General features: G+C 51.8%; 1 protein-coding gene and 2 long non-coding RNA genes across 3 annotated transcripts in view; all 3 read left to right on the top strand.

The window, feature by feature from the left end:
• Positions 1 to 751: 751 nt before the first annotated feature.
• The window catches only part of LOC311114883 (NEDD4-binding protein 2-like), a gene marked incomplete at both ends in the record, with an annotated part of 42,041 nt that continues 22,399 nt past the window's right edge, over positions 752 to 20,393 (top strand). Inside the window, 9 exon segments of the mRNA XM_084190110.1 lie at positions 752 to 764; positions 1,170 to 2,350; positions 3,970 to 4,238; positions 4,284 to 4,678; positions 9,274 to 9,359; positions 9,739 to 9,784; positions 15,733 to 15,956; positions 16,118 to 16,242; positions 16,638 to 16,752. Coding sequence (XP_084046236.1) covers positions 752 to 764; positions 1,170 to 2,350; positions 3,970 to 4,238; positions 4,284 to 4,678; positions 9,274 to 9,359; positions 9,739 to 9,784; positions 15,733 to 15,956; positions 16,118 to 16,242; positions 16,638 to 16,752 — 2,454 coding nt within the window.
• On the top strand, positions 5,637 to 6,326 carry LOC311114881. Its single transcript, XR_014611167.1, has 3 exons — positions 5,637 to 5,822; positions 5,935 to 6,168; positions 6,227 to 6,326. It is a non-coding gene; the product is annotated as an uncharacterized lncRNA (long non-coding RNA).
• LOC311114882 lies at positions 7,156 to 7,686 on the top strand. Its single transcript, XR_014611168.1, has 3 exons — positions 7,156 to 7,192; positions 7,410 to 7,547; positions 7,652 to 7,686. It is a non-coding gene; the product is annotated as an uncharacterized lncRNA (long non-coding RNA).

Consider the following 20,393-nt stretch of genomic DNA (forward strand, 5'->3'; position numbering starts at 1 on the left):
GTCTCCTCACCACACCCAGGCTGCGTCTCAATAGTCTCCTCATCACTCCTCATCTTTTCTTGTCTCTTGAATTTGAATTGAAGTCGTAATGAAAAGATGAATGGATCTGTCTCTCTCTCTCTCTCTCTCTCTCTGTCTCTCTCTCTTACTCTCTCTCTCTGTCTCTCTCTCTTACTCTCTCTCTCTCTCTCTCTCTCTCTCTCTCTCTCTCTCTCTCTCTCTCTCGTCTCTCTCTCTCTCTCTCTCTCTCTCTCTCTCTCTCTCTCTCTCTCTCTCTCCCCCCCCTGATAGGCCCAAGTCCTCAGACAAGGCCCACTGCGACCTGGTAGGAGAGCAGCGATTGGTCCAGGGCTCTGAGAGGTCCCGCCCCATGCTCTTCTCCTCTCTTCCTGACGTGTCGGTCGGTCGGCCGCTCCGGTAGAGCCAGAACCCCCGGGTCACAGCTCTGCCCACGGGTCCACAGAGTCCCTCCCCTCCCTCAGTAAAATTCAGGATGAGGGGGATATTGTTGGTTTGGGAGCGCTGGTCTCTGGACTGGAGGAGGGAGAGGTGGGAGAGTCTGTGTTTACTGCAGATTGCCATGGTGACGACGAGAGGCCCGTGGCTTTCTCAGAGTCCATTGGTCAGAGGGTGAGGAGAGAGAGGAGGAGCCAAACTAGGAAGACCTACTCTGAAGGGCTGGAGCCTGCTGACATAGTGAAGGACACTAGCCAATCAGTGAGCGAGGGGGATGGAGAGAGAGAGGGAGAGGATGGCGGAGGGAGGTTGGTGGCGGTGGGAGAAATGGGCGATGGGGGAGAGAGGGGTGAGGGATAAGGGAGAGACGGTGAGGGATGGGGGAGAGAGGGTGAGGGATGGGGGAGAGACGGTGAGGGATGGGGGAGAGAGGGTGAGGCCTGAGTTGTTGGATTTTGTTGGAGACTGGCCTTCAGAGGAGGTGCTGGGACAAAGAGGAGGAGGAGGAGGGAGGAAGGGGAGGCGCGCTGGGAGGGAGGGAGAGGGAGGTGGTGAGGGGGAGGAGGCAGGTCACAGAGGCAGCCAATCAGAAGGGCATCCTGGTAGCGGGCCTCGTGTCACAGAGTTCCAGAAGCTTCTAGAGCTCTTACAGACAGGTGTTGACTCCTCCCCCCTGCCAACCTGCCCCTCCCCCATCCTCTCCCCGAGCTCAGACCATTCACTTGGAGAGCGGGGTGAGGCAGGGGGGAGGAGAGGGGAGGCTGAGAGCCTCATATCCAGTAGAGATGGGAGAGACCAAGTCCTGAGTAGGGAGGAATTACCTGACTGTGTGTTGGTTGACTCAAGCCTGCGGAGGGAACCAACCCAGGTGGTTGAATCCAACTCTGTGGAGCAGCGGGAGGGAGAGACCATTCAGGCCGCCGAGGAGGGGGGGACTCTGGGTTTAATTGAGGAAGACTTGGTGGAGGTAGAGGGAAGCCATCTTGGTAAGGTCAGTGAGTGTACTGATAGTGACAGCCATATTGCTGAGGGCAGTGTGGAAGCTGGTGAAGGCAGCCATGTTGGTGAGGTCAGTCAGAGTACTGATAGTGACAGCCATATTGGTGAGGGCAGTGTGGAAGCTGGTGAAGGCAGCCATGTTGGTGAGATCAGTCAGTGTACTGATGCTAGTGAGACCAGGGTGGAAGGTAAAGTCGGCCATCTTGGTGAGGTCAGTCAGTGTACTGATGCTAGTGAGACCAGGGTGGAAGGTAAAGTCGGCCATCTTGGTGAGGTCAGTCAGTGTACTGATGCTAGTGAGACCAGGGTGGAAGGTAAAGTCGGCCATCTTGGTGAGGTCAGTCAGGATCGGAGGCAGCAGCGGCAGAGTCGCAGGACGGGGAAACAGTGCAAGCTGGCTCTCACCTTCACACACAACATCCCTCCCTCCCCCAAACCACAGATAGACCTTGATCCTAACCTCAACCCTGACCCCCAGCCCCACCGCCCCTCCCCTCCTCCCTTATTGGCGGACACAGATCGCTCCTCCCAGACCGACCCGCAAGACTTCGCCTTCCTCTGGCGTCTCGACCATAATCGTCACGACAACCCAACCGATGCCAAACCCGTCGCCGCGGGAGACCACTTACCCCACAACAACGCCCCCACCGTTCTCCACGGCAACCCTTCCCGTTTCCTCCCAGAGGTATCGGCGGCGGTCTCTGCGGGCGTTGCAGTTCACCCCTCCGGTCAGCGTGTGGTGCCGTACCGTGTGATGCACGACAAGGGGAGCCAGGTGGAGGAGAGGGAACTGGAGGGGGGACGGACCAGACAGCAGAACCTCATCATTCTCAGACGCCATTTTAAACTGGTCAACAGAGACACCCTGGAAGACCTCTATGACAAGTGTCAGCAGGTAGGGATGTTTATTGTTGTTGTTGTTTATTGTTGTTGTTTATTGTTGTTGTTTATTGTGTGTGTTGTATTGGCTGAGGCTCTATCTGTGTAAAGGGAGGAAGCCTTGTCTGAGCCAGAACAGCCCATAGGACAGGACACTAGTCTATCTCCTGTTTCTGTAGTGAGACAGCTTGATGTACCAGGACACCCCCTGGACAGGACACTAGTCTATCTCCTGTTTCTGTAGTGAGACAGCTTGATGTACAGTGCACCCCCTGGACAGGACACTAGTCTATCTCCTGTTTCTGTAGTGAGACAGCTTGATGTACCAGTACACCCCCTGGACAGGACACTAGTCTATCTCCTGTTTCTGTAGTGAGACAGCTTGATGTACCAGTACACCCCCTGGACAGGACACTAGTCTATCTCCTGTTTCTGTAGTGAGACAGCTTGATGTACCAGTACACCCCCTGGACAGGACACTAGTCTATCTCCTGTTTCTGTAGTGAGACAGCTTGATGTACCAGTCCACCCCCTGGACAGGACACTAGTCTATCTCCTGTTTCTGTAGTGAGACAGCTTGATGTACCAGTCCACCCCCTGGACAGGACACTAGTCTATCTCCTGTTTCTGTAGTGAGGCAGCTTGATGTACAGTACACCCCCTGGACAGGACACTAGTCTATCTCCTGTTTCTGTAGTGAGACAGCTTGATGTACAGGACACCCCCTGAACAGGACACTAGTCTATCTACTGTTTCTGTAGTGAGACAGCTTGATGTACCAGTACACCCCCTGGACAGGACACTAGTCTATCTCCTGTTTCTGTAGTGAGACAGCTTGATGTACCAGTACACCCCCTGGACAGGACACTAGTCTATCTCCTGTTTCTGTAGTGAGACAGCTTGATGTACCAGTACACCCCCTGGACAGGACACTAGTCTATCTCCTGTTTCTGTAGTGAGACAGCTTGATGTACCAGGACACCCTCTGGACAGGACACTAGTCTATCTCCTGTTTCTGTAGTGAGACAGCTTGATGTACCAGTACACCCCCTGGACAGGACACTAGTCTATCTCCTGTTTCTGTAGTGAGACAGCTTGATGTACCAGTACACCCCCTGGACAGGACACTAGTCTATCTCCTGTTTCTGTAGTGAGACAGCTTGATGTACAGGACACCCCCTGGACAGGACACTAGTCTATCTCCTGTTTCTGTAGTGAGACAGCTTGATGTACCAGGACACCCCCTGGACAGGACACTAGTCTATCTCCTGTTTCTGTAGTGAGACAGCTTGATGTACCAGTACACCCCCTGGACAGGACACTAGTCCATCTCCTGTTTCTGTAGTGGGGCAGCTTGATGTACCAGTACACCCCCTGGACAGGACACTAGTCTATCTCCTGTTTCTGTAGTGAGACAGCTTGATGTACCAGGATACCCCCTGGACAGGACACTAGTCTATCTCCTGTTTCTGTAGTGAGACAGCTTGATGTACCAGTACACCCCCTGGACAGGACACTAGTCTATCTCCTGGTTCTGTAGTGAGACAGCTTGATGTACCAGTACACCCCCTGGACAGGACACATTTGGGACCCACACTAGATGAATTATTAATGTGTCATTCGTTTCTCCCTCAGGACCTGGAGTGGACCAGTAATCTGTTGCTAGACTCTGGAGAGAGACTGTTCCTAGATGAAGAGGAGGATGAAGAAGAAGAGGGTGGAGGAGGGGAGGATGACGATCTGGACTTGGCCGTGGGGGTGGGGCTGGACTGTCAAGGGGGGCTGGAGGGGAGGACAGAGAGAGAGGTTGCGCCCCCAGGAGGGCAGGAGGCAGAAGTGCAGGCTTCGGCCTCCAGCTGTTCTGATAGTGAGAGGGTTGTTGTAATGGGAAGAAGGGAGGAGGGGTGGAGGACAGGGGGAGGCGTGGAGGGAGGGTTAGGGGAGGTTAGTGGACTGAACCATCCTGTGTCTTGGGGTGGGGGCGGCTCAGAGGAAGAAAACACCCCGTTGGGAGAGTCCACTCGTCTGGAGCCCAGACCACCAGGAAGAGATGTCGCAGAGCAGGAAGTGGCTCGGGGCTCGGAGAGCGGCGCTAGAGCGGAGCAGTGGGAGAAACGGGGGGAGGAGGAGGGAGACGAGGAGGTGACCCAGTCGCTCCTAGCCCAGCTGGAGGAGATGGAGAGAAGAGAGGAGGAGGAGGAGGAGAGAGAGGAGAGGAAGGGGAGGATGGAGAGGGAGGAGAGGAGGATCAGGCACTTGGACATTCAGAGTGTTGAACTGAAGCTGCCTACAGAACTGGCCCTGCAACTGTCTGAGCTGTTCGGCCCTGTCGGTGTCCACCCAGGTAACACACACACACACCACTGACCCAGGTAACACACACACACACCACTGACCCAGGTAACACACACACACACCACTGACCCAGGTAACACACACACACACACCACTGACCCAGGTAACACACACACACACCACTGACCCAGGTAACACACACACACACACCACTGACCCAGGTAACACACACACACACCACTGACCCAGGTAACACACACACACACACACCACTGACCCAGGTAACACACACACACACCACTGACCCAGGTAACACACACACACACCACTGACCCAGGTAACACACACACACACCACTGACCCAGGTAACACACACACACACCACTGACCCAGGTAACACACACACACACCACTGACCCAGGTAACACACACACACACCACTGACCCAGGTAACACACACACACACACCACTGACCCAGGTAACACACACACACACCACTGACCCAGGTAACACACACACACACACACCACTGACCCAGGTAACACACACACACACCACTGACCCAGGTAACACACACACACACCACTGACCCAGGTAACACACACACACACCACTGACCCAGGTAACACACACACACACCACTGACCCAGGTAACACACACACACACCACTGACCCAGGTAACACACACACACCACTGACCCAGGTAACACACACACACACCACTGACCCAGGTAACACACACACACCACTGACCCAGGTAACACACACACACACCACTGACCCAGGTAACACACACACACACCACTGACCCAGGTAACACACACACACACCACTGACCCAGGTAACACACACACACACCACTGACCCAGGTAACACACACACACACACACCACTGACCCAGGTAACACACACACACACCACTGACCCAGGCAACACACACACACACACACCACTGACCCAGGTAACACACACACACACACACCACTGACCCAGGTAACACACACACACACCACTGACCCAGGTAACATACACACACACCACTGACCCAGGTAACACACACACACACCACTGACCCAGGTAACACACACACACACACCACTGACCCAGGTAACACACACACACACCACTGACCCAGGTAACACACACCCACACCACTGACCCAGGTAACACACACACACACCACTGACCCAGGTAACACACACACACACCACTGACCCAGGTAACACACACCCACACCACTGACCCAGGTAACACACACACACACCACTGACCCAGGTAACACACACACACATCACTGACCCAGGTAACACACACACACACCACTGACCCAGGTAACACACACACACACCACTGACCCAGGTAACACACACACACCACTGACCCAGGTAACACACACACACCACTGACCCAGGTAACACACACACACCACTGACCCAGGTAACACACACACACACACACCACTGACCCAGGTAACACACACACACACACACACACACACCACTGACCCAGGTAACACACACACACACCACTGACCCAGGTAACACACACACACACCACTGACCCAGGTAACACACACACACACACCACTGACCCAGGTAACACACACACACACCACTGACCCAGGTAACACACACACACACCACTGACCCAGGTAACACACACACACACACCACTGACCCAGGTAACACACACACACACCGCTGACCCAGGTAATACACACACACCACTGACCCAGGTAACACACACACACCACTGACCCAGGTAACACACACACACACTACTGACCCAGGTAACACACACATACCACTGACCCAGGTAACACACACACACCACTGACCCAGGTAACACACACACACCACTGACCCAGGTAACACACACACACACCACTGACCCAGGTAACACACACCACTGACCCAGGTAACACACACACACCACTGACCCAGGTAACACACACACACACACACACCACTGACCCAGGTAACACACACACACACACACCACTGACCCAGGTAACACACACACACCTCACTGACCCAGGTAACACACACACACACACCACTGACCCAGGTAACACACACACACCACTGACCCAGGTAACACACACACACCACTGACCCAGGTAACACACACACACACCACTGACCCAGGTAACACACACACACCACTGACCCAGGTAACACACACACACCACTGACCCAGGTAACACACACACACACCACTGACCCAGGTAACACACACACACACCACTGACCCAGGTAACACACACACACACACCACTGACCCAGGTAACACACACACACACACCACTGACCCAGGTAACACACACACACACCACTGACCCAGGTAACACACACACACACCACTGACCCAGGTAACACACACACACCACTGACCCAGGTAACACACACATACCACTGACCCAGGTAACACACACACCCACACCACTGACCCAGGTAACACACACACACCACTGACCCAGGTAACACACACACATACCACTGACCCAGGTAACACACACACACCACTGACCCAGGTAACACACACACACACCACTGACCCAGGTAACACACACACACACCACTGACCCAGGTAACAAACACACACACACACCACTGACCCAGGTAACACACACACACACCACTGACCCAGGTAACAAACACACACACACACCACTGACCCAGGTACCACTGACCCAGGTAACACACACATACCACTGACCCAGGTACCACTGACCCAGGTACCACTGACCCAGGTAACACACACACACCACTGACCCAGGTAACACACACACACACCACTGACCCAGGTAACACACACACACACCACTGACCCAGGTAACACACACACACCACTGACCCAGGTAACACACACACACACCACTGACCCAGGTAACACACACACACACCACTGACCCAGGTAACACACACACACCACCGACCCAGGTAACACACACACACCACTGACCCAGGTAACACACACACACCACTGACCCAGGTAACACACACACACCACTGACCCAGGTAACACACACACACACACCACTGACCCAGGTAACACACACCCACACCACTGACCCAGGTAACACACACACACACCACTGACCCAGGTAACATACACACACACCACTGACCCAGGTAACACACACACACACCACTGACCCAGGTAACACACACACACACCACTGACCCAGGTAACACACACACACACCACTGACCCAGGTAACACACACCCACACCACTGACCCAGGTAACACACACACACCACTGACCCAGGTAACACACACACACCACTGACCCAGGTAATACACACACACACCACTGACCCAGGTAACACACACACACCACTGACCCAGGTAACAAACACACACACACACCACTGACCCAGGTAACACACACACACACCGCTGACCCAGGTAACACACACACACCACTGACCCAGGTAACACACACACACCACTGACCCAGGTAACACACACACACAGCACTGACCCAGGTAATACACACACACACCACTGACCCAGGTAACACACACACACACCACTGACCCAGGTAATACACACACACACACCACTGACCCAGGTAACACACACACACCACTGACCCAGGTAACACACACACACCACTGACCCAGGTAACACACACACACCACTGACCCAGGTAACACACACACACACTACTGACCCAGGTAACACACACATACCACTGACCCAGGTAACACACACACACCACTGACCCAGGTAACACACACACACCACTGACCCAGGTAACACACACACACACCACTGACCCAGGTAACACACACCACTGACCCAGGTAACACACACACACCACTGACCCAGGTAACACACACACACACACACACCACTGACCCAGGTAACACACACACACACACACCACTGACCCAGGTAACACACACACACACACCTCACTGACCCAGGTAACACACACACACACCACTGACCCAGGTAACACACACACACACCACTGACCCAGGTAACACACACACACCACTGACCCAGGTAACACACACACACACACCACTGACCCAGGTAACACACACACACCACTGACCCAGGTAACACACACACACACCACTGACCCAGGTAACACACACACACCACTGACCCAGGTAACACACACACACACCACTGACCCAGGTAACACACACACACACCACTGACCCAGGTAACACACACACACCACTGACCCAGGTAACACACACACACCACTGACCCAGGTAACAAACACACACACACACCACTGACCCACTGAGCTCTTCTGTTCTTGGTTGTCAGGTGTGTGTTCTTCTGTTCTTGGTTGCCAGGTGTGTGTTCTTCTGTTCTTGGTTGCCAGGTGTGTGTTCTTCTGTTCTTGGTTGCCAGGTGTGTGTTCTCCTGTTCTTGGTTGCCAGGTGTGTGTTCTTCTGTTCTTGGTTGCCAGGTGTGTGTTTTTCTGTTCTTGGTTGCCAGGTGTGTATTCTTCTGTTCTTGGTTGCCAGGTGTGTGTTCTCCTGTTCTTGGTTGCCAGGTGTGTGTTCTTCTGTTCTTGGTTGCCAGGTGTGTGTTTTTCTGTTCTTGGTTGCCAGGTGTGTATTCTTCTGTTCTTGGTTGCCAGGTGTGTATTCTTCTGTTCTTGGTTGCCAGGTGTGTGTTCTCCTGATGACTACTCTGTGACCATGGACCTCAACATGGCCAAACTGCTGCACCAGAAATGGAAGGACACTGTCCAGGTGGGTGTGTGTGTTACCTGGGTCGGTGGTGTGTGTGTGTGTGTTACCTGGGTCAGTGGTGTGTGTGTGTTACCTGGGTCGGTGGTGTGTGTGTGTGTGTTACCTGGGTCAGTGGTGTGTGTGTGTTACCTGGGTCGGTGGTGTGTGTGTGTGTGTGTGTTACCTGGGTCGGTTGTGTGTGTGTTCCCTGGGTCAGTGCTGTGTGTGTGTGTTACCTGGGTCGGTGGTGTGTGTGTGTGTGTGTGTGTTACCTGGGTCGGTTGTGTGTGTGTTCCCTGGGTCAGTGTGTGTGTGTGTGTGTTACCTGGGTCAGTGTGTGTGTGTGTGTGTGTGTGTGTGTTAAGTCTTTGGTTAAACCTGAATGATGTTGTCTTTCTAGGAGAAGCAGAGACAAGCAGCGCTCTCCTACCATCTACTGCAAGAGAGTAAGTACACACACACACACACACACACACACACACACTGTAAAGTACTAGGGGCACGGGCGGCAAATCATTGGAGATCATTTGATTTAATGCCACCCCCCCCCCCCTCAAAAATAAGTTTATCTGTTCAGCTTTTGGGTCTCTGGATCTGCCACTAATATTCTCAACTCAGTAGCGTTTAATAACCTCCCGTATTTCCTGTAGGATCACGGAACATTCTTTCTCTTGGATCCAATTGGTCTGACTGATCTGCCAGCTTGCGTCCTATGTTTTAGGACTAGTGCTTATTTGACTCATGATGTACCTTGCTTTATTTGAATGGATTTCAGGGTTACTTTTAAGAGTTGAGGTAAACCAACTCTTAAACTAACCTGTTTACCCCAACTCAGTTACCGGGTTAGTTTAAGAGTTGGGATAAACAGGGCAGCTACAGGGTTAGTTTAAGAGTTGGGGTAAACAGGTTAGTCTAAGAGTTGGGGTTAACAGGTTAGTTTAAGAGTTGGGGTTAACAGGTTAGTTTAAGAGTTGGGGTTAACAGGTTAGTTAATAGTTGGGGTAAACAGGTTCGTTTAAGAGTAAATAGTTCACTAACGTTAGCTAACAGTCTGAGAAGGTGGTGTGCTCCAACACTGCGTTCAACAAGGTAAATAGTTCACTAACGTTAGCTAACAGTCTGAGAAGGTGGTGTGCTCCAACACTGCGTTCAACAAGGTAAATAGTTCACTAACGTTAGCTAACAGTCTGAGAAGGTGGTGTGCTCCAACACTGCGTTCAACAAGGTAAATAGTTCACTAACGTTAGCTAACAGTCTGAGAAGGTGGTGTGCTCCAACACTGCGTTCAACAAGGTAAATAGTTCACTAACGTTAGCTAACAGTCTGAGAAGGTGGTGTGCTCCAACACTGCGTTCAACAAGGTAAATAGTTCACTAACGTTAGCTAACAGTCTGAGAAGGTGGTGTGCTCCAACACTGCGTTCAACAAGGTAAATAGTTCACTAACGTTAGCTAACAGTCTGAGAAGGTGGTGTGCTCCAACACTGCGTTCAACAAGGTAAATAGTTCGCTAACGTTAGCTAACAGTCTGAGAAGGTGGTGTGCTCCAACACTGCGTTCAACAAGGTAAATAGTTCACTAACGTTAGCTAACAGTCTGAGAAGGTGGTGTGCTCCAACACTGCGTTCAACAAGGTAAATAGTTCACTAACGTTAGCTAACAGTCTGAGAAGGTGGTGTGCTCCAACACTGCGTTCAACAAGGTAAATAGTTCACTAACGTTAGCTAACAGTCTGAGAAGGTGGTGTGCTCCAACACTGCGTTCAACAAGGTAAATAGTTCACTAACGTTAGCTAACAGTCTGAGAAGGTGGTGTGCTCCAACACTGCGTTCAACAAGGTAAATAGTTCACTAACGTTAGCTAACAGTCTGAGAAGGTGGTGTGCTCCAACACTGCGTTCAACAAGGTAAATAGTTCACTAACGTTAGCTAACAGTCTGAGAAGGTGGTGTGCTCCAACACTGCGTTCAACAAGGTAAATAGTTCACTAACGTTAGCTAACAGTCTGAGAAGGTGGTGTGCTCCAACACTGTGTTCAACAAGGTAAATAGTTCACTAACGTTAGCTAACAGTCTGAGAAGGTGGTGTGCTCCAACACTGCGTTCAACAAGGTAAATAGTTCACTAACGTTAGCTAACAGTCTGAGAAGGTGGTGTGCTCCAACACTGCGTTCAACAAGGTAAATAGTTCACTAACGTTAGCTAACAGTCTGAGAAGGTGGTGTGCTCCAACACTGCGTTCAACAAGGTAAATAGTTCACTAACGTTAGCTAACAGTCTGAGAAGGTGGTGTGCTCCAACACTGCGTTCAACAAGGTAAATAGTTCACTAACGTTAGCTAACAGTCTGAGAAGGTGGTGTGCTCCAACACTGCGTTCAACAAGGTAAATAGTTCACTAACGTTAGCTAACAGTCTGAGAAGGTGGTGTGCTCCAACACTGCGTTCAACAAGGTAAATAGTTCACTAACGTTAGCTAACAGTCTGAGAAGGTGGTGTGCTCCAACACTGCGTTCAACAAGGTAAATAGTTCACTAACGTTAGCTAACAGTCTGAGAAGGTGGTGTGCTCCAACACTGCGTTCAACAAGGTAAATAGTTCACTAACGTTAGCTAACAGTCTGAGAAGGTGGTGTGCTCCAACACTGCGTTCAACAAGGTAAATAGTTCACTAACGTTAGCTAACAGTCTGAGAAGGTGGTGTGCTCCAACACTGCGTTCAACAAGGTAAATAGTTCACTAACGTTAGCTAACAGTCTGAGAAGGTGGTGTGCTCCAACACTGCGTTCAACAAGGTAAATAGTTCACTAACGTTAGCTAACAGTCTGAGAAGGTGGTGTGCTCCAACACTGCGTTCAACAAGGTAAATAGTTCACTAACGTTAGCTAACAGTCTGAGAAGGTGGTGTGCTCCAACACTGCGTTCAACAAGGTAAATAGTTCGCTAACGTTAGCTAACAGTCTGAGAAGGTGGTGTGCTCCAACACTGCGTTCAACAAGGTAAATAGTTTGCTAACGTTAGCTAACAGTCTGAGAAGGTGGTGTGCTCCAACACTGCGTTCAACAAGGTAAATAGTTCACTAACGTTAGCTAACAGTCTGAGAAGGTGGTGTGCTCCAACACTGCGTTCAACAAGGTAAATAGTTCACTAACGTTAGCTAACAGTCTGAGAAGGTGGTGTGCTCCAACACTGCGTTCAACAAGGTAAATAGTTCACTAACGTTAGCTAACAGTCTGAGAAGGTGGTGTGCTCCAACACTGCGTTCAACAAGGTAAATAGTTCACTAACGTTAGCTAACAGTCTGAGAAGGTGGTGTGCTCCAACACTGCGTTCAACAAGGTAAATAGTTTGCTAACGTTAGCTAACAGTCTGAGAAGGTGGTGTGTGGAGAACATACCCTTCCACTACTCATAATCAGACCTGGAGAGAGACAGACCTGGAGAGAGGGGGAGAGTCTGTTTGGTTTCTACCCTTCCACTACTCATAATCAGACCTGGAGAGAGAGGGAGAGATGGACAGAGAGAGACAGACCTGGAGAGAGAGGGAGAGATGGACAGAGAGAGAGAGACCTGGAGAGAGAGGGACAGACCTGGAGAGAGAGGGACAGACCTGGAGAGAGAGGGACAGACCTGGAGAGAGAGGGACAGACCTGGAGAGAGAGGGACAGACCTGGAGAGAGAGGGACAGACCTGGAGAGAGAGGGACAGACCTGGACAGAGAGAGACAGACCTGGAGAGAGAGAGAGAGATGGACAGAGAGAGACAGACCTGGAGAGAGGGAGAGAGATGGACAGAGAGAGACAGACCTGGAGAGAGAGGGAGAGATGGACAGAGAGAGACAGACCTGGAGAGAGAGAGAGATGGACAGAGAGAGACAGACCTGGAGAGAGAGAGAGAGAGACTCATAAGTTTGTTTGGTTTCTACCCTTCCACTACTCATAATCATGTGTCCATGTAGGCTTTATATTACATGGAATAGGAACAGCAAGGTCATTTGCAGTTTGGATATTGAAATGCTGAAATGCCACAGTAATCCTTACCCAAAAAAAATAGCTGTTTGCTGCTTAACGTTTAACATTTTTGGAACGTTCACTCAACTGCAATTGTTACTATTGAACACGTTTTGCCGCAAAACAGAAACCTTTTTTGAACTCACTCACTCACCCCTGTTGGGCAGAGCCGTACCGTTTGGTCATCACTCACCCCTGTTGGGCAGAGAGCCGTACCGTTTGGTCATCACTCACCCCTGTTGTGCAGAGAGCCGTACCGTTTGGTCATCACTCACCCCTGTTGTGCAGAGAGCCCGTACCGTTTGGTCATCACTCACCCCTGTTGTGCAGAGAGCCGTACCGTTTGGTCATCACTCACCCCTGTTGTGCAGAGAGCCGTACCGTTTGGTCATCACTCACCCCTGTTGGGCAGAGAGCCGTACCGTTTGGTCATCACTCACCCCTGTTGTGCAGAGAGCCGTACCGTTTGGTCATCACTCACCCCTGTTGGGCAGAGAGCCGTACCGTTTGGTCATCACTCACCCCTGTTGGGCAGAGCCGTACCGTTTGGTCATCACTCACCCCTGTTGTGCAGAGCCGTACCGTTTGGTCATCACTCACCCCTGTTGTGCAGAGAGCCGTACCGTTTGGTCATCACTCACCCCTGTTGTGCAGAGAGCCGTACCGTTTGGTCATCACTCACCCCTGTTGGGCAGAGAGCCGTACCGTTTGGTCATCACTCACCCCTGTTGGGCAGAGCCGTACCGTTTGGTCATCACTCACCCCTGTTGGGCAGAGAGCCGTACCGTTTGGTCATCACTCACCCCTGTTGGGCAGAGAGCCGTACCGTTTGGTCATCACTCACCCCTGTTGTGCAGAGAGCCGTACCGTTTGGTCATCACTCACCCCTGTTGTGCAGAGCCGTACCGTTTGGTCATCACTCACCCCTGTTGTGCAGAGCCGTACCGTTTGGTCATCACTCACCCCTGTTGTGCAGAGAGCCGTACCGTTTGGTCATCACTCACCCCTGTTGGGCAGAGAGCCGTACCGTTTGGTCATCACTCACCCCCTGTTGGGCAGAGAGCCGTACCGTTTGGTCATCACTCACCCCCTGTTGGGCAGAGAGCCGTACCGTTTGGTCATCACTCACCCCTGTTGGGCAGAGAGCCGTACCGTTTGGTCATCACTCACCCCTGTTGGGCAGAGAGCCGTACCGTTTGGTCATCACTCACCCCTGTTGGGCAGAGAGCCGTACCGTTTGGTCATCACTCACCCCTGTTGGGCAGAGAGCCGTACCGTTTGGTCATCACTCACCCCTGTTGGGCAGAGAGCCGTACCGTTTGGTCATCACTCACCCCTGTTGTGCAGAGAGCCGTACCGTTTGGTCATCACTCACCCCTGTTGGGCAGAGAGCCGTACCGTTTGGTCATCACTCACCCCTGTTGTGCAGAGCCGTACCGTTTGGTCATCACTCACCCCTGTTGTGCAGAGCCGTACCGTTTGGTCATCACTCACCCCTGTTGTGCAGAGCCGTACCGTTTGGTCATCACTCACCCCTGTTGTGCAGAGAGCCGTACCGTTTGGTCATCACTCACCCCTGTTGTGCAGAGCCGTACCGTTTGGTCATCACTCACCCCTGTTGTGCAGAGCCGTACCGTTTGGTCATCACTCACCCCTGTTGTGCAGAGCCGTACCGTTTGGTCATCACTCACCCCTGTTGTGCAGAGAGCCGTACCGTTTGGTCATCACTCACCCCTGTTGTGCAGAGAGCCGTACTGTTTGGTCATCACTCACCCCTGTTGGGCAGAGAGCCGTACCGTTTGGTCATCACTCACCCCTGTTGGGCAGAGAGCCGTACCGTTTGGTCATCACTCACCCCTGTTGGGCAGAGAGCCGTACCGTTTGGTCATTTTGAGGTTTTGACCTGAAGTATTATTGATCCATCCATTTATGATGCATTTACATGACATCACATTCTAGAATGGAAGCGGATGGAAATATCTCCAGGTTCTACGCACAATACCTACCTCATATCCTACAGCGTTGACGTCGTTGCTCCGGGTTGTGAAGATGAAGTGAAAACACAGAAACTGGCTAAACAGTGGAATGTAAAGTGGCCAGTGGCCATGTCCCTGGAAGACGCCGCCCCAACATGAAGAAAATCTAGATGAATTGTAGGAAGAGATCCCGTCGCAGTTTCTGTGGCTTGTTGTAATAATATATGTTTAATATGGATTTGCTTGGACATGATCTGTGAAGAATTGACGTAAGTTTAAGCTTTTGCAAGTTATAGTTTTGTTTTAAAGTGTGATCCTAAAAAACTAGAAAACCACAGGTAAAGTAAAACTCCATTACCCATATTTCCCCGGTTGATCTTGTTGTTCTATCCTGCTTTACTTCCTGGTTTGACAGGCTCTGTCCACTGGGGCGAATCACTGACGGCCAAAAACGGGCTCAGGGACGGGTCACGCCCAGCTCACTTCCTGATTGGTGCAGACGGCTTTGCGTCTCTGGGCGGCCAATCGGAGGCTCAGGATGAGGTGCCGATCGCGGACCACTGGAGTGTGTCCCGCCCCCATGTCTCTCTCAGAAACATCATGACTGAAGAACAGGCTCTACAGGAGAACATGGAGCGGGTAACACACACTGGCTTACACACCACCATCACCCTTTCACCAGATCGTTTGCACTGTCCGACTCTGCCGCATGAAAAGGTTTTTTATCCCCCCCCCCAGTCTCGTCAGGGTCGTGGAGATCAGTAACCCCTAACCCTAACCCCCCCCCCCCCCCCCCCCAGTCTCGTCAGGGCCGTGGAGATCTGGACAGGAGAGATGGAGCTGCCATGTTGAAGCAGACTCAGCTCTATGACCTGTTCCCCAGCATAGACAGACACTTCCTGGAGGACATCTTCAGAGACCACAAGTAATACACACACACACACACACACGGAGACACACACACACACACAGAGACACACACGGAGACACACACACACGGAGACACACACACACACACACGGAGGCACACACACACACACACACACACACACACACAGAGACACACACACACGGAGACACACAGAGACACACACACACACACACACACACGGAGACACACAGAGACACACACACACAGAGAGACATGGAGACACACACACGGAGACACACACACACACACAAACTTGAATCCGGGTGGGGGAATGTTAGTGTTTCATATGTAAATAATACCTAATATGTGTTAATGTGTGTGTTTTACGTGTGTCTGTCTCCGTGTGTGTGTGTGTGTGTGTGTGTGTGTGTGTGTGTGTGTGTGTGTAGTTACTGTCTGGTGCAGACGGAGCAGTTCCTGAGGTCTATGTTGGACGAGGGCCCTGTGAGAAACGTTGTGGCCCCGGAACACACACACCGCACACACAGCAAAGACCGAGACAAGGTATATACACACACACACACACACACACACTAGTGTTGCACGGTGTACCGGTACCACGGTAATATCACGGTACCAAAACGTCATGATACAGTGCTTATGATACCAAATGTAAACGACAGCAGCTAGTCTCTTGTATGGTCCAATAACAGCTAGTCTCTTGTATGGTCCAATAACAGCTAGTCTCTTGTATGGTCCAATAACAGCAGCTAGTCTCTTGTATGGTCCAATAACAGCTAGTATCTTGTATGGTCCAATAACAGCAGCTAGTCTCTTGTATGGTCCAATAACAGCAGCTAGTCTCTTGTATGGTCCAATAACAGCTAGTCTCTTGTATTACATTTACATTTACATTTTAGTCATTTAGCAGACGCTCTTATCCAGAGCGACTTACAGGAGCAATTAGGGTTAAGTGCCTTGCTCAAGGGCACATTTACGTCATTTAGCAGACGCTCTTATCCAGAGCGACTCACCAATTGGTGCGTTCACCCTATAGCCAGTGGGATAACCACTTTACAATTTTTTTTGGGGGGGGGGGGGTAGAAGGATTACTTTATCCTATCCCAGGTATTCCTTAAAGAGGTGGGGTTTCAAATGTCTCCGGAAGGTGGTGAGTGACTCTGCTGTCCTGGCGTCGTGAGGGAGCTTGTTCCACCATTGGGGTGCCAGAGCAGCGAACAGTTTTGACTGGGCTGAGCGGGAACTATGCTTCCGCAGAGGAAGGGGAGCCAGCAGGCCAGAGGTGGATGAACGCAATGCCCTCGTTTGGGTGTAGGGACTGATCAGAGCCCGAAGGTACAGAGGTGCCGTTCCCCTCACTGCTCCATAGGCAAGCACCATGGTCTTGTAGCGGATGCGAGCTTCAACTGGAAGCCAGTGGAGTGTGCGGAGGAGGGGGGTGACGTGAGAGAACTTGGGAAGGTTAAACACCAGACGGGCTGCGGCATTCTGGATGAGTTGTAGGGGTTTAATGGCACAGGCAGGGAGGCCAGCCAACAGCGAGTTGCAGTAGTCCAGACGGGAGATGACAAGTGCCTGGATTAGGACCTGTGCCGCTTCCTGTGTAAGGCAGGGTCGTACTCTCCGAATGTTGTAGAGCATGAACCTGCAGGAGCGGGTCACCGCCTTGATGTTGGCGGAGAACGACAGGGTGTTGTCCAGGGTCACGCCTAGGCTCTTCGCACTCTGGGAGGAGGACACAGCGGAGTTGTCAACCGTGATGGCGAGATCATGGAACGGGCAGTCCTTCCCCGGGAGGAAGAGCAGCTCCGTCTTGCCAGGGTTCAGCTTGAGGTGGTGATCCGTCATCCATACTGATATGTCTGCCAGACATGCAGAGATGCGATTCGCCACCTGGTTATCAGAAGGGGGAAAGGAGAAGATTAGTTGTGTATCGTCAGCGTAGCAATGATAGGAGAGGCCATGTGAGGATATGACAGAGCCAAGTGACTTGGTGTATAGGGAGAAAAGAACTGAGGGCCTAGAGGGCCTAGAACTGAGCCCTGGGGGACACCAGTGGTGAGAGCACGTGGTGCGGAGACAGCTTCTCGCCACGCCACTTGGTAGGAGCGACCGGTCAGGTAGGACGCAATCCAGGAGTGAGCCGCGCCGGAGATGCCCAGCTCGGAGAGGGTGGAGAGGAGGATCTGATGGTTCACAGTATCAAAGGCAGCAGACAGGTCTAGAAGGACAAGAGCAGAGGAGAGAGAGTTAGCTTTAGCAGTGCGGAGAGCCTCCGTGACACAGAGAAGAGCAGTCTCAGTTGAATGACCAGTCCTGAAACCTGACTGGTTTGGATCAAGAAGGTCATTCTGAGAGAGATAGCAAGAGAGTTGGCTAAAGACGGCACGCTCAATAGTTTTGGAAAGAAAAGAAAGAAGGGATACTGGTCTGTAGTTGTTGACATCAGTGGGATCGAGTGTTGGTTTCTTGAGAAGGGGAGCAACTCTCGCTCTCTTGAAGACGGAAGGGACATGGCCAGCGGTCAAGGATGAGTTGATCAGCGAGGTGAGGTAGGGGAGAAGGTCACCGGAGATGGTCTGGAGAAGAGAGGAGGGGATGGGGTCAAGCGGGCAGGTTGTTGGGCGGCCTGCAGTCACAAGTCGCAGGATTTTATCTGGAGAGAGAGGGGAGAAAGAAGTCAAAGCATAGGGTAGGGCAGTGTGAGTAGGACCAGCAGTGTCATTAGACTTAACAAACGAGGATCGAATGTCGTCAACCTTCTTTTCAAAGTGGTTGACGAAGTCATCCACAGAGAGAGAGGAGGGGGGGGCGGGGGGGGGGGATTCAGGAGGGAGGAAAATGTGGCAAAGAGCTTCCTAGGGTTAGAGGCAGATGCTTGGAATTTAGAGTGGTAGAAAGTGGCCTTAGCAGCAGAAACAGATGAAGAAAATGTAGAGAGGAGGGAGTGAAAAGATGCCAGGTCGGCAGGGAGTTTAGTTTTCTTCCATTTCCGCTCCGCTGCCCGGAGCTCTGTTCTGTGAGCTCGCAATGAGTCATCAAGCCACGGAGCTGGAGGGGAGGACCGAGCCGGCCGGGAGGATAGGGGACACAGAGAGTCAAAGGATGCAGAAAGGGAGGAGAGGAGGGTTGAGGAGGCAGAATCAGGAGATTGGAGGGAGAAGGATTGAGCAGAGGGAAGAGATGATAGGATGGAAGAGGAGAGAGTAGTGGGAGAGAGAGAGCGAAGGTTGCGGCGGCGCATTACCATCTGTGTAGGGGCAGAGTGAGTAGTGTGGGAGGAGAGCGAGAGAGAAAAGGAAACAAAGTAGTGGTCGGAGACATGGAGGGGAGTTGCAGTGAGATTAGTAGAAGAGCAGCATCTAGTAAAGATGAGGTCAAGCGTATTGCCTGCCTTGTGAGTAGGGGGGGACGGTGAGAGGGTGAGGTCAAAAGAGGAGAGAAGTGGAAAGAAGGAGGCAGAGAGAAATGAGTCAAATGTGGACATAGGGAGGTTGAAATCCCCCAAAACTGTGAGGGGTGAGCCATCCTCAGGAAAGGAACTTATCAAGGCGTCAAGCTCATTGATGAACTCTCCAAGGGAACCTGGAGGGCGATAGATGACAAGGATATTAAGCTTAAATGGGCTAGTGACTGTGACAGCATGGAATTCAAATGAGGAGATAGACAGGTGGGTTAGGGGAAAAATTGAGAATGTCCACTTGGGAGAGATGAGGATTCCTGTGCCACCACCCCTCTGACCAGATGCTCTCGGGGTATGCGAGAACACATGGTCAGACGAGGAGAGAGCAGTAGGAGTAGCAGTGTTTTCAGTGGTAATCCATGTTTCCGTCAGCGCCAGGAAGTCGAGGGACTGGAGATTAGCATAGGCTGGGATGAAGTCAGCTTTGTTGGCAGCAGAACGGCAGTTCCAGAGGCTGCCTGAGACCTGGAACTCCAGGTGTGGGGTGCGTGCAGGGACCACTAGGTTAGAGAGGCAGCAGCCACGCGGTGTGGGGCGTTTGTGTAGCCTGTGCAGAGAGGAGAGAACAGGGATAGGCAGAGGCATAGTTGACAGGCTGTAGCAAATGGCTACAATAATGCAGAGGAGATCGGAATGAAATGAACTAAACATCTGGGACAGTAGAGAGCAGGGCCTCCCTCACCAAAAACTTCTACTTCTAACAACTATAATTGTTTCACTG

This window comes from Coregonus lavaretus (genome assembly GCF_964263955.1).
Source record: "Coregonus lavaretus genome assembly, contig: HAP1_SCAFFOLD_2596, whole genome shotgun sequence".
NCBI classification, from domain to species: domain Eukaryota; kingdom Metazoa; phylum Chordata; class Actinopteri; order Salmoniformes; family Salmonidae; genus Coregonus; species Coregonus lavaretus.